This window comes from Macrosteles quadrilineatus, unplaced genomic scaffold (genome assembly GCF_028750875.1).
Source record: "Macrosteles quadrilineatus isolate MER2022 unplaced genomic scaffold, UCM_ALF_1.0 Scaffold_1__1_contigs__length_201487025, whole genome shotgun sequence".
Taxonomy (NCBI): domain Eukaryota; kingdom Metazoa; phylum Arthropoda; class Insecta; order Hemiptera; family Cicadellidae; genus Macrosteles; species Macrosteles quadrilineatus.
In genome coordinates, this window is record NW_026542594.1 from 195,070,942 (window position 1) to 195,085,985 (window position 15,044).

The following is a 15,044-nucleotide window of genomic DNA, read 5'->3' on the forward strand; positions in this document are numbered from 1 at the left end:
TTTAGAAATACAAAAAAATTATAATATTTCAAATAGTAAATCAAATAAACCTTTTTTATATTTTTATTTTCTGTCTTTAATGCGTGTATATACACAAAAATCATCAAAATTTTAGCTGCTATCAAAATGCAATCTTACCTTTTGTGTCAATTCTTCATAAGTATTAAACAATCGTACGAAAAAACTACAATATAAAAAGAAAACTGATATTGTGAGAATAATGAAAAGCGTTCTTTAAAACAATGGCAATGGAAATTAAGCTCTATGGCAACTATACAGTATGAGCTTTTGACAGATTACTTGAAGATTTGTTCTTTATTTTTTCATGCCTTGGAAACGTTTTCAAAAAGTGTATGTGTGATCACAAGTGGAAGGCTGAGGGGCGGAATTAAAAGCGAGCGGACATCAAAGGCAAAGCGACCTCTTCTAAATCCACAGCCCTGATCTCGTTTGGTTAATCCAGTTGGTAAACTAGGTCAAGGGAATTCATCGAAATAAAATAACGATGTGTGGGGAAAAGGGGAAAATAGTAGAGCAAAAATGGATTCATAAACACATTACACATGGTGGACATGTTTTGGTAAGGTAATATAGGCTACGAGGAGTAGTGACACTAGTGCTATGAAAAAAATGGTCCTTAACATGATTCAGTTTGTTTAAGTTCGTGTTAGCAGATTTTATGAAAATATTACATGGATTTTAAAAGGTAAAATAATATTGCATAGGAACATATTGAGCATTTTAACCCAAAATTTTAATTTTAATTGTTGAGCTTAATAAAATAAATTACAACATTTTTTTTAATTATGTTTTTTTAACATGTTTTAATTTTTCTGTCATGACGCAATCTACCACTGTTTTGAGTAAAAGATGAAGAAGGAGTGAGTAATTAAGTAAGGATTGAGAGAGAAGCTGTAAAATTGTAATGATTTGAGCTTCAACTAATCAGCTGTTAGGTCAATTTAATTGTTGAGTGGTGCAATTAGTGTTTAGTACAATGTTTCGTTGCATCAATGCCATTGGCAATGAGAGGTTATAAACGAAACCATAACCTCTCTAAGAAGTTATGAGTAGTGGTTTTTAGTTGTTAAAACACTGTCGTACGTAAGGTAGGTAAATTAGTAACGTAACTCGCGTAAATAGTTTTAACGAGACTCGTAGAAGTTTTTAAGGCACTCTCCAAGGCTCTTACATTAAATTTCCTACTCGTGTCGATAACACTATCTTTACGCGATCGTTGCGTAAACTACTATTATAAAGTTTATTATTATCATAGTAAGAACTAAGTAAACCTGGTTTTAACTAACCAAACCTAACCAACGCAGCACATTGTTAAAAAGTCTGCTTGAAAAACACACATTCGATATTTTAGGGGGCGTGAAAATTACATCTGAGTCAATATTAATATTGAACTAATCTTTCATCCGATATGTTGTAGGTTCTCTGCGGAACTTTACCCATTTGTGGCCTTAGGGTTGAAAATAAGCCAAAATTGAGTAAAATTTTTTTATTTGGTTGATTCATCTTCTTCTGATGAGTCATTTTTGGTAACGGAACTTGGGGTTTCTCTTGTACCAAGGTGCTCCCACTTTTAAGGCGGCGTCGTTAGTCCAATCCGTTGGACACTTGACTATATCAGGCTCGTGTCGACTAATTCGAACTTTCTCTTCCTCTCGCCGATTATCAACAAAATAAAAGCCCAAATTAATGTACCTATTAAAACATTTGCCATCTTTTGTTTTAAACACAAGTAAAAATCCGTCGTATGGCTTTTGTATCTTTTTCATTCATTACGTTGATGTATATTCCTTCAACTCCAGCCGTACAAGAATCTAGATATAACTTGTCCAAGATTATGTCTTCATACATAATAAATCCTTCTGCCATGGCGGAATCTTTGGCTGGGACGTCCGTGTCTGTTTGGCACCTGAGCTTCAGGTTTGCTTCAGTCTTAAAAGAAGTTTCAATAACAGATTTACCGAGAGTGTCACCATTTTTCATAAAATCCATGATTTCGTAAGTTCCTCTTAACAATAAGTATGCTAAAAACAGAAAATTTATTAGTAAATGTTATAGAATAGATAATGACTAATTATTAATGTTATAATTTATTACATTTATTTCAAACATTTCCTATCGTTATAACAATTATTTAGCAAATGATGCTGTGAAATTGATAGGAAGGATAGGTTGATGAGAGACTAAAAAGCCTAGAGAGTTCTCATTTGTTCAAAACAAGACTGAAGAGAGAGTTGACGAATCTTGTGTTATACGGGGTGGATGAGTTCACTAAATACTGTTGGAGTTGAATTGATTACACAATTTTCTTCCCCAGGGATTTAGTTAGATTTTAGTCATTGTTTATTAAAATAATCGCTGTTATTACTTTTGATAGGAGTCTATATATTGTTATTAATTAATAGTTTATTCATTTACTGTTTTTACATAACATAATATATATATATATATAGATTTTATAAATAAATACCTACCCAATTTCCGATCTTAGTTTACACAGCTACAAATTTTACTTTATCTTATTTATTGAAATTTTTGTATTGATTGACATTTGCTATACAATGTATAATTGTCAAAAAGTAATAAAGACATTATTATTATTATAGGTATGGACGATTTCTTAATTGATGTCAGGACACCAAATCTGTAGTATGTGGACGGGGAATGTTGACAAAGTAGGCCTAGATACTATCGTTATATTATTGGTATTTTTTAAAATTTTTTCTTACTTGATATTGTGGTATAGTATGAGTAATTGTATTTTATTGATATTAATTAAAGAAGAGGCGGAGGGCAGAAACCTCTTAAGGTTTCAGTGGCCACGGAAGTAAAGCACTGTAGTTGATAGTTTGTAGGTGATATCATTGACTATACACTTCTCAATTGACTATAACCTCTCTACTGTACTTATAATCAGTGTGTGAATCGGCCGCAAATTTTACTTCAAGGCTTTTCACATCGACTCAATTTCTGTTTTATTGTGTGTTGGTCTGTAGTCGAAATTGATTACAAGATGATTTTTCACATTAAAACTATCAGAAAATGGGCCTTTATAGGTGTAAACTAGGTGTTCTGAATTATACACTGTTTAAACTGACTACTAGATTCCCGTACGTAGGACGAGCTAATAGCTCGTATGATAAATAAAACTATAGCGCACAGCATAACTCAATTATGTTCTAACAAGAGTTTTAGACAAAATCATAGTTTGGCTAGAGGTATTATAATTATGATTCTAAATACATACCTCTAGAAGCATCAGTATCCTGAAAAAAGTAAAACATGAATAACAATTTTCGGTAAGAGTAGTATTGATATTTAACTACTATATCGATTGAGGTAGGCTACTGTGATACATCATAATTTGTTTGAAAAACACGAGAGTCTGTTATATGGAGTTACCTAAAGATAAATATTATAAAAGTAAATTTCTTGACCCAACTCTTCTTTAATGAAGGCTGTTTAGCGATATTAATGACCCTAAGGTTCAATTGCGACCACGAATCTGTTTGGCTTTTTAAGTAGGTCGTTCGATTGCGACTATTTCCTGACGAAGGTTTGATAAATATGTAGTAAAAAAAAAGTAATAGTCCACACTCAACTTTCTGTTGAAAATGTACACAATATGGCCTGTTAAATTAATTTATACCTATTATTGTGTATTTTGTAGCAATTATATTCAAAATTCCACAGCTAAAGTAGTGCGTGGCTTTGTCTGAATAGAAATTGGCACTTTTGCATAAAAGGTTGCTGGCTTTACATGGTTGAAAGCACGCATACTGGGTTCACAATGCCCTTGAATAGAAAAACAAGTAAAGAGACCCGGATTAGTGTAGGTCAAATTGTCGCAATTGAACTACTGGTGGTTGGTCCACTCTAAGAGACCCGCATTAGTGTAGGTCAAATTTTTGCAATTGAACTACTGGTGGTTGGTCCACTCTAAAAGACCCAGATTAGTGTAGGTCAAATTGTCGCAATTGAACTACTAGTGGTTGGTCCACTCTAAGAGACCCAGATTAGTGTAGGTCAAATCGTCGCAATTGAACTACTGGTGGTTGGTCCACTCTAAGAGACCCGGATTAGTGTAGGTCAAATTGTCGCAATTGAACTACTAGTGGTTGGTCCACTCTAAGAGACCTGGATTAGTGTAGGTCAAATTGTCGCAATTGAACTACTGGTGGTTGGTCCACTCTAAGAGACCCGGATTAGTGTAGGTCAAATTTTCGCAATTGGGTCAAATTGTCGCAATTGAACTACTAGTGGTTGGTCCACTCTAAAAGACCCAGATTAGTGTAGGTCAAATTGTCGCAATTGAACTACTAGTGGTTGGTCCACTCTAAAAGACCCAGATTAGTGTAAGTCAAATTGTCGCAATTGAACTACTGGTGGTTGGTCCACTCTAAAAGACCCAGATTAGTGTAGGTCAAATTGTCGCAATTGAACTACTGGTGGTTGGTCCACTCTAAAAGACCCTGATTAGTGTAGGTCAAATTGTCGCAATTGAACTACTAGTGGTTGGTCCACTCTAAGAGACCCGGATTAGTGTAGGTCAAATTGTCGCAATTGAACTACTGGTGGTTGGTCCACTCTAAGAGACCCAGATTAGTGTAGGTCAAATTGTCGCAATTGAACTACTAGTGGTTGGTCCACTCTAAAAGACCCAGATTAGTGTAGGTCAAATTGTCGCAATTGAACTACTAGTGGTTGGTCCACTCTAAAAGACCCAGATTAGTGTAGGTAAAATTGTCGCAATTGAACTACTGGTGGTTGGTCCACTCTAAGAGACCCGGATTAGTGTAGGTCAAATTTTCGCAATTGAACTACTGGTGGTTGGTCCACTCTAAAAGACCCGGATTAGTGTAGGTCTAATCGTTGCAATCAAAATACTGGTGGTTGGTCCACTCTAAAAGACCCGGATTAGTGTGGGCCAAATTGTCGCAATTGAAGTACTGACTCTTTTACATATTCCACTCTTTCTACTCAGTTTTTGATCAAAAGTTACTGTTATTTAATGAAAATTTTTCATCTTAATTAAACAAATTGTATGGAGCACGAGGTCACAGAATTATTTTAAAATTGTAAAATGTGGTTACATATAGTTAGCTATTATAAGTTAGCAAAGGTTAATTTTTAGACTGGAAATAAAAATGCACATGAGTTAAAGCCTCATGGAGTTCTTGAAATACAAGATTAATCTAAATATAAATATACAGCCATACTTGCTATATAGCTATATCTATACTATATAGCCTTAATTAGACCACATTTTGTTGTTAAACCTTATTTTGTCACATTTATTATTATTTGAAACTTACAATAAAAGTTCCCTTGCAATCTGCCATTTCTACATCTTCCCTCTCCAATTTCGAATAAGGTATAGAATGAATAGATGGTTTGGACGGTGAGTGTAGAAAAGTGGCCATCGTGTATCGTCTCTTGAAACACTGAATTACTGTTCCCGCCCAATGGAAATTGTACATAATGCTGAATGATAACACCTTGTAATTGCTTGCCTGCGTATAATATTAAAAATTTTCCGAATTAATGTTTTCCTTCACTTGTTGGCAAGAAAGTTTACTGCTTTGTAGCGTCAATACATCTATGACGTATCCTTCTGCGCTGTATACATACGCTTTGACTTCATTATCACCTTGCATGCATTTAACAAGCATGCTTTTGTCTGGTCCGAATGGTATTTCGTATTTTGTTACATGATCCCTTAGATTATTCTCTGGGTTGATGAACTTTGGCAAGTATTGAGCCAAAGCAAAGAACCTCGGATTTTTCATAGGAAGGACCATAACTGAAAAAGAAAATAATCTTCTGTATAAAAAATGAATAGCAGTATCTAACTGTGCTAGTTTTTACATTGTTACGACAAACAACCAGGAGGGGGTAAAAAATCCTAATTATCTGTTAGTAAAACCATAATATATATGATACGTGAGCCATCAAGTTATTTCTAAAAGAAAAGAACGATATAGGTTATATAGGCTGTGTTGACCTACTAAGAAAATATAAAAACTGTAAACATGATTTCGTGTAGTTCTATTATTTAAAAAAATTAACTAATTTATAAAATAAACAGTAAGACCAGTGTCAGTTGATCCATCTGAAAATGGAAATGAATCAACTATCACAGTTTCCAGCAGCAACTTTTGTTGTAATTTAATTTATATTAGAGCGATAGCTCAAGTTAAATATTATTTTTGAGCCTAATCTAGAAATTTAAAGTATACAATGTAGTAAAATGACATTAATTATTATCAAGAAAAATAACATACAGGGTGATTGGTACTCAGTGTTAATTAAGTAAATTAAGTGTGAAGAATTATTTTAAATCTTTTTAAAAATAATTGTGTTTTTAACTTAATACAGCAATTTCTTAATTACCTGTAAATGGATTTGAGTGGAAGATGTCATTTTTGTGTTCTACATTAAATTTTGAATAAGAATAATATAAAACGATGGAGGATCAGTAGTAAAAACTCCATTGTAAATATATTCATAGATAAAAATTAAGATGTTTGATATAAATAATAAATAAAACATTGGTCTATTGCATTTTTCTACACCCTGTATACACGAAGGTGGCCAAATATGTTAAAAACTGCGCCATTTTATACACTTTCCAACCATATGCTACACCATTGAACTTTATATCTGCTTATGTACGCTTTAGTGGTTTGAAGACTACAAATATGGCGTCTTTTACATTTAAAACATAGAAAGTCGGCATAAACATTTTATTTTTGTTTCAGCTTGAACTGTAAAAACAGTAAAACAGTTCCCTGTTTTCTGGTATTCAAACCAATAAAACAAACAAAAGCATATCTAAACCTCAATAGTGTAGCATATGGTTGGAAAGCTTATAAAGTGGTGCAGTTTTTAACATATTTGGCCCCCTTTTGTATACAGGGTGTAGAAAAATTCAATAGACCAATGTTTTTTTTTTAATTTTATCTTTGAATCTACTTACAATGGAGTTTTTACTACTGATCCTCCGTCATTTTCTATTATTCTTATTCAAAATTTTATGTAGAACACAAAAATGAAATTATCTACTAAAATCCGGATACAGGTAGTTGAAAAATTGTTGTATTAAATTTAAAAACATAGTGAATTTTGAAAGACATAAAATAATTCTTTGGGAAGCTAATTATTAGACTTGGAACCTCTTATATGCATAATCACACTTCATTTACTTTGTACTTACAAAACAATTTTCACACTGAGTACCCACCCTGGGTTGCAGTAAATACTATGACTATTTGCAGTACTATAATGATAGACAAATTCGTTAATTACAAGCAAATATGTTGTTGGGATCCCTCTACGTCATCGATACATAGATTCGAATATTCCAAGTTTTAAAGTTTCCAGAGGTTTTAAGTTTGAGCAGAATTGTACTTGACCTAAGCAAACAAACACACAGGTGTGCTCTGTCACACATACAGGTTGTTTCCTAAGCATTAAAATAACCGTCTAAATAAATGAATATTGATAAAATGAATATCGGTTTTACCATGGCCTTTTGTTTTGTCCTCCGCAAAAAGCCAGGAGCCAAAAGCAGCTAAGCTCTGATGAATCTGCAACAGGAGAATCCCATTTAGTTTGACATTTACCTAGGTAGCGTTCGCAAAAGCATCCATAAATTTGAGTGGAGTCATCAGGGTTCATATTATATTGTCATTGACCTTGTCCATCGAGCTTCATAATTATTTTTACCAACAGTTTTAAGTGAAGACATAATTTGTGTATAGATAAATAATAGGGTAATTAGATTGGCTAAACATTGTTTTGCAGTGAAGGGAGTTAAAACCCAGAGATAATTTCAGATCTTTCCGGAGACCTGCATTTAGCCTACATTTTAAGCTTAAAACATCAAGGTTGGTCATTAACTTTTCTCAAACTGGGCGGTTCAGTTCCAGCTAGTGATAACCTAGAAATCAACCCTAACAGTTTCGGATTATACCATTTTGGCTACTGATAACATAAGAGATTTTCAGGTGATGGTGATAATATAAGTGAAAATACGAAATTTAAAGCATTCTCTTAAATCTGAGACCTTCATACTACTAAACACATAACTAAATATCCAACTATCTTAATACACTCAGTTAATTAACGATGTAACATGTTTTTTTTTAATATAACATTTATAGATTGACTTAAATGAATTCTAATTTGACTTTATTTTGATTTCAATGAATGTGAACATTTTAAAAGAAAAAAAATTACAAAGTTACATCATCATATAGGTACATATCCAGCATGTAAACCATAGCCCATGTATTAAACGTTAATAATTTGTATAATCAATAGGAAAGTGACCGAAGACAAAGATTAAGCTGCTGAGTTTTGGCTAAAATCGTTGTGCTTCCTAGTGATTTTTGTTGATCTTGACAACATTGAACTATTTTCTACATAGCAGCATTTTAAACACATCATAAAACCCACAAGGGGACCGGTGTATGGATGATATGTCAACGTGTATATTTTTTTTTATTCAAACTAACTCATATCTTTTTTAATGAAAGCTAATATTAAAAATTTATTTTTTTCTCAAATAAGCCTATCGCATTAAAAAACACAATATCAACTAAGACACTATTATTTAAAAAGCTGTGTGTATTGAACCATGTGAACACGCCAACTTTGTTCGAATAAAAACACACGGGGCTTTGTTCCTATTAAACCCCACAAGATTCACATACTAATTAACAAACCAATTCATCGCAAATATTAAGGACTACTAAAAAGATTTACAAATGATTCCGAAAAACACGCAACAGAAATTTATCACCCATGGATTACAACATTTGTGAAAATGGATTTTTAAATAGCTTCGTGATCAATCTTAAAAACGCAAATTATAGCAGCTGCAATCAGACACGTTTTTGTCCCAACCTCACATTCTAGGTAGTTCTAGCCCATGATTACACATTACTTCAGGCTATTCCTAGAGGGCTGCGGCGTTATCACATAGATCCATTGGTGATTGCCGGGGTGCGAACCCGTGACCTCGGGCACCGAAGCCCCGCGCTCCTCCACTAGACCAGCTCGCTCCCCGCTACAATCATACACTAACGACCACAACTATTATAGTTACTTAACAGTTGAAGACTTTAAAACTTAGTAAAAACAACAGTTATCATACGTGGTCATTTATTGTGAAGTGACGTAGAATAGGATTTATGCAAAATTATATATTTTTATTATTATTGTTATTTGAATTAATTAGGGAAATTTAATATCAGTTACTAACAGGCTTAGTTAATCTTAAACTCATTACATTTGAATACGAAACACGATACACACGTGTAGTCCCAGTTTAAAATTTTCATTTTTTATTATAGTATATCCATTCATTGATATTCAAATCTAATATAGAATTGAACAAAATTAAATACATAGCATCAAAGAATGGATAGTAACAAGGGGCCATCTGCAATATATTTAGAAAGATCACAAGAAAGAAATATCAAAATCAAAAGCACAAACATTAAATAAAAAAAAATATTAGTATCCCATTCAAAAATACACCTAACAGAACAGTACCAACATAAAAAATTCCTAATACAAAATTAATTGGTTACAAAACATAAAAACATTCAACACTATCAATATATTACCAATAAAATAACCAAGGATAATGAACATCAAGTAATATACGAAAAATCTGGCATTTACAAAATTAATTGTTCTAGCTGTAAACAATAACATTGGTTAGACAGGACGTTCGTTTCGATCTAGATTCAAAGAATAAATTCAAGGCCCCAAAAATAACAATCGAACATCCATGCGATCAAATTTAGCCAAACATGTCTTATTAACTGGGATTGCTGTCATAGCAATGGAAGCCAGTTGAGCGGGCCAATCATGTTTCATGGTTTTTAATAAAGCAATAAATGAAAAAAAAATATTTATAGATATAATACATAATACAAAATGTTCCCTCACTCTGCACTGCTAGCCTTTACTACTTCATTCACCACTTCCTATGTCGTTTCCCTCCCTTCCCATAGCATTTTAATACTTTAGATACATTAATTTAACTGCCCCAAAGCATTCCCACACTCTACACTTCAAGCCTTTACTACTTCCTTCACCACTTCCTACGTCTTCGACCTGTTTCCCTCCCTTCCCATAATATTTTAGTATTGCAGATACATTATAGTAACTGCCACAAACGGTTCCCACACTCCGCATTACCAGCCTTTACTACTTCCTTCACCACTTCCTACGTCTTCGACCTGTTTCCCTCCCTTCCCATAATATTTTAGTATTGCAGATACATTATAGTAACTGCCACAAACGGTTCCCACACTCCGCATTACCAGCCTTTACTACTTCCTTCACCACTTCCTACGTCGTGGACCTGTTTAAGTTTGCCATTTATGAGATGATTCCATTAATGTGATTCGCCGACTAATTGTTTAAGATAAGATGTTTTTTGTTATAACCTTGTTTAGCTACGTCAATCAAATCTGTTAAATACTGTACCTAAGAAAGTATGACTGTACCTATACTATTTGATCAGTGGTCGTTTCCAAATTGGGACCTAAATGCAAACCTAAGACTTTCCCTGTGGCATTTGATCAGTTGTCATCATCCGATTTTTTCCCTTTGTACTGTGTTTAGGTTGTGACTTGATTTTAACATATGCTATGATTGTTTGTTTTGTTTTCATTTAGGTCGTTATTTTGTAACCATCGTGGCAACCCATAAGACCAATGTTAAAAATTAAAAACTTTGAGTTTCTTTAAAATTATATAGTCATTATCAAAAACTGAAATTGGTTACGTCTAAACCATCCAAACATTTGACAAAACAACCTTTGCAAGTTTGGCTAAAATATGTTCGTTAATAAGAATAAGTCTTATAAAGTTGACCCCAAAAAGCTTCGCTTCGCACCGCTAAACTAATCATGATTATACAAATTAAACTAATAACATACAAAATAGAAAATTCTAAACAAAGGAAAAGAATACCTGATATAAAGAAAACCAGAAACACCCGAATCAAACTTCCAACAACATAATTCATTGAAGACATTCCATTATAGACCAAATTTCGCAATAAGATAATCAATAGTTAACAAATATCTAAAACCGTTCTCGTTAAAAAAGTATACGTTAATTTCAAATTATATTTACACAAAACCAATAATTTAATCAAAGCTAAGTATTTGAAGTTTGAAAATGGACTTAGTCCGAGAAATGTCACGTCATGAAAAAATATTTTCGTTTCAGGGTTTTCAGTTGGTTATACTACCTTCATATATAAAGATATATATATATATATAAATATATATATTATTTGAACGAATAGATTTCTTGGCCGCTTCGGACATCAAAATAAAAAAATAGTTCGGTCCCGGGTCTTACTATGTCACCTATGGTAAAAGCTACTTAACCGTAGGGGAATTCGCTAATATGGTAACTAATAAAAACGAGTAGACATGGATAAAATCTTACCAGAAAGGATCCAAAAAGCACAGCAAATATTAGTTTCATAGTGCTAGAAAATGTGTTGAACTATTCGCGCACATGCATTTGGATCTCTGGATGTACAGTACGTAGTTTAGCTGTCAAATTTTGTTGGTGAAAAATTACAATAATTGCCTGTATAATCTCTCTGCCTAACATATAGCGCTCAGTTTAAAGTTAAACTTTTTTGTAACCATCAATAAAAAAAACTTGGATTTGTTTTACAAAGTAAAATGTGTGCACGTCATCCTTTTGATTTTTGACTAGTATACATTTTTTTCAAACGAACAAAAAAAGTTAACACTTTTTTGTTTCGTTTGAAAAGTGTTTATACTTGAAGAAGTCTCTTAGAACGTACGTTTCGTTTATTATTTTAATTTATTTACAATGTAGACTGGTTAAATTATTTAATTTGTGTTGCTAGGAACTCCCCTATTTTGCATAAATAAATAAAATAAATAAATAAAAATGCCTTTATTTATTAAGCGTTTCTCAGTACAAATACTGCTTCTCAGAACAACTTTCGTCAAAAACAATATAAAACTAACAACAAATAAATAGAGCAATAACAAAACAGAAACAAGACAATATGAGTAACAATAATTAACCATCAGTGCACAATTCTTTGATCTTAACTCTAAATGATGATAACGAATATTTTTTGAGGCCAGATGGGAGGTCGTTGTACAGTTTTGGAATGCATATTGATTTATTACAAAAGTAAGCAGAAATATAGTTACACAAATTCTACTAAATGTTTCCATTAGTTTGTTTGTCTCGAGAAAATAATCATCTGCAAACGTTGTCGATTACAAACAAAAAATATACCTAAATATCTAGCAAACCGTATAGACCGTATTCTACATTTTACAAATTTTATTAACATACTAGATTAGGATTATTTGATTTTTTTAATACCTTTGAAATAAACCGTACAAAACGCAATATCATAAGATAGATGACACAGGGAAACAATTCCGCTGAAAGCTCAGGAAAACTATTCATTATTGACTACAATAGACAACTAATGAAAAACTAAACTATTGACCTACAGTATTTATGTAGGTGTAGACGCACTAGTGTGTAACCGACGCGACAGCCGTATAACACCATGTACCGCTACGACTCAAAACAGTCGTGAGCCCATACGACACGACTTGCCTGTCGGACCCCCAGTCGGTGTAGGGCGCGACTCGAAATTTGTCGTCCACGACTTTGACACCTCCACGACTGCTGTCGCACTAGTGTGTACACCCCCATGCGACTTCCATTGCCTACTTTGTTTCTCTACTTGTCATGCAGATATACGATTTCTTGAGTCGTACAGGGGCACGACAAAAGTCGGTGTGAGTGTACCGGCCCTTAGTAGTCCTAAAGCCAGTAGAGTTACTTGATATATTATATTTCTGTCTTATCATTCACAAAATCATGTGTGGTTTGCATGTGAACTCGGCTCATGGCGTGCTCCCGGTTGCGGGCATGCTCACTTAGGCTTGCTTCTCAACATCTTTTGTGGAAATCCATGAATTCTGGCTACTTGGGAACCCAATCCATTTGACATAAAATAAATCACCCTTTCTCCTAATTACCTTTTCTATCAAATACATGTCTTTATACTTTGTCTTTAATAACTCCTCTGTATAGAATCCTCCCCTGATTATATTGCCATTTTCATCTTTCAAGATATAAGTCACAGGCTTTGTATTCTTTTTTTTGCTATTGTAAATAGCTCCCCTGTCCAATTCGGGGTATATCCTTTACAAAATACATGTTTATACTTGGAAATTCTCACACTATCACCTACCTTATATCTTGGGTTTTTAACTTGCACTACTTTAGAAGTCAACCTCTCATGCACATATTTACAATTCTTAATACTCACTTGGTTAGGCTTCATTCCTATTATTCCTAGGCACGTTATTATTATATTTTCGAATTAACTTTGGAAGTAAATCCAACCATTTATAACTCCCCTGAGTACTAAATTCTCTATATAACCAACTCTTTAAAGTTCTCTGAAACCTCTCCACAATTGCAGCCTTAGATGTAGAAAATGTGTGATAGTGATTAATATTTAATGTTTTCATTAGTTTGCTAAAATATTGATTAAAAAATTCTTTTCCATTGTCAGATTGAATGTTTTTAACCCCCTTTGGTAGAATGGTTTTAATGGCTTCTGTAACCACCAACCCTGTCTTATTCTTTAGTGGAGCAGCATAAGCCTTTTTAGAAAATGTATCTATTAAAGTTAAAATATATTTATTGCCAGAATTTTCTCTAGCATAGTTTTGCATATCAATTAAATCTATTTGTATGGTTTCATTTATACCTAATACTTTAAAAGACCTTCCAATGAAATTCTTTCTTGCAGGCTTATGAAGTTCGTATGCAATTTCATTCATTTTTTATAACATCATTCTTTCCTTTAACTCTAAATATATCACCATTAGCCCCAATCAATAGATTATCTTCCATTCTTTTAAATACATAGTTTTCTGGTATACATGGTCTATTATCCATATACTTAAATCCACTCAAAGATGTGGGGTCAGCAACTAATAAATCAGGATTGTATTCCATCAAATAATTTTTTTTTCTCCATATACAAATTTCGATCCATCATAATGCATAGCTTGTGACATTAGACAAATATCATCCGAATGTTCCCCCTCTGGTAGATTTCTTATAAATTGTTTTTTGGCATCCCAATAATATAGTTTTTTATTATAAGTTATAGTCTGTTCTTCACCCTTTTCCAATTTAGTAATTTTATGTTTTTTAGCATTCCAATTTTTATTCATAGATTCTAAAACTCATATTTAGTTTTACCTTGTAAAAATACATCACCTTTTCTAGTTAATGTCCGCCCCAAAGTTGATACATCATCTACAAACTCTCCATTAACATTACCAATTTTACGGTTTAAACAATTCCAACTATCGTCTTTTAAATTTAAAGTAAGTTCAGTACTAGCCCTGGGTTCTGCAGGCTTATTATATGGATTATATAAACGATACAATTTATCTAGAAACATATATTTATTTAATAAATAATTCCACTTTCTCTTAATTCCTCAATGCTGGAATATATTTCATTATCCACTCCCGAGTTACCCGAGTTATGGCTGAGTACCATACGAAACAACGCCTGCAAAAACTAGTATACCTTTTGCAAACTCTGCCGTATTGTGGGATGACAGGAACGCCTTTCCCATTCATTTTATCAATGGATTGTTAATCTTTGTTGCTTTTAATAATATTTTATTTATGCACTGCTATGTTGCATTTTTTTAAATGACATTATATTTTCATTAATTATCTAGTAATTAGAGAACCCGTGCGGCTCAATGAGCCGCATAGTATGAAACATAACGCCGAGGAAAACGTTACACTTAAATACGAGTAGTTTTAGTTTTAGTTTTATCTTTAAAAACTTGTTAGAAACTAATTTTTAATATCTCTATCAAGGCTCACTTACATTATTTATGCTCTCAGTTATAACTGACGACTTCTAAGCTAAACAATCTGTTTCAAT

General features: G+C 32.9%; 1 protein-coding gene across 2 annotated transcripts; it reads right to left on the reverse strand.

Annotated features, from left to right (window-relative positions):
- Positions 1-1,492: 1,492 nt before the first annotated feature.
- Positions 1,493-11,587, reverse strand: LOC128983450 (uncharacterized). Of its 2 annotated transcripts, XR_008489849.1 has the most exons (5): positions 11,499-11,587; positions 7,544-7,607; positions 5,334-5,821; positions 3,266-3,284; positions 1,493-2,042 (listed from the first exon to the last, which is right to left on the reverse strand). XR_008489849.1 is itself a non-coding variant. In XM_054402747.1 (4 exons), exons 2-4 carry the CDS (start codon positions 5,496-5,498, stop codon positions 1,741-1,743), a joined length of 486 nt encoding a protein of 161 aa, XP_054258722.1. In that variant the 5' UTR covers positions 5,499-5,821; positions 11,499-11,559; the 3' UTR covers positions 1,493-1,740. The 2 variants fall into 2 exon arrangements, 1 of the variants encoding a protein (XP_054258722.1); XM_054402747.1 differs by lacking the exon at positions 7,544-7,607 and having other exon boundaries at positions 11,499-11,559.
- Positions 11,588-15,044: the final 3,457 nt, after the last annotated feature.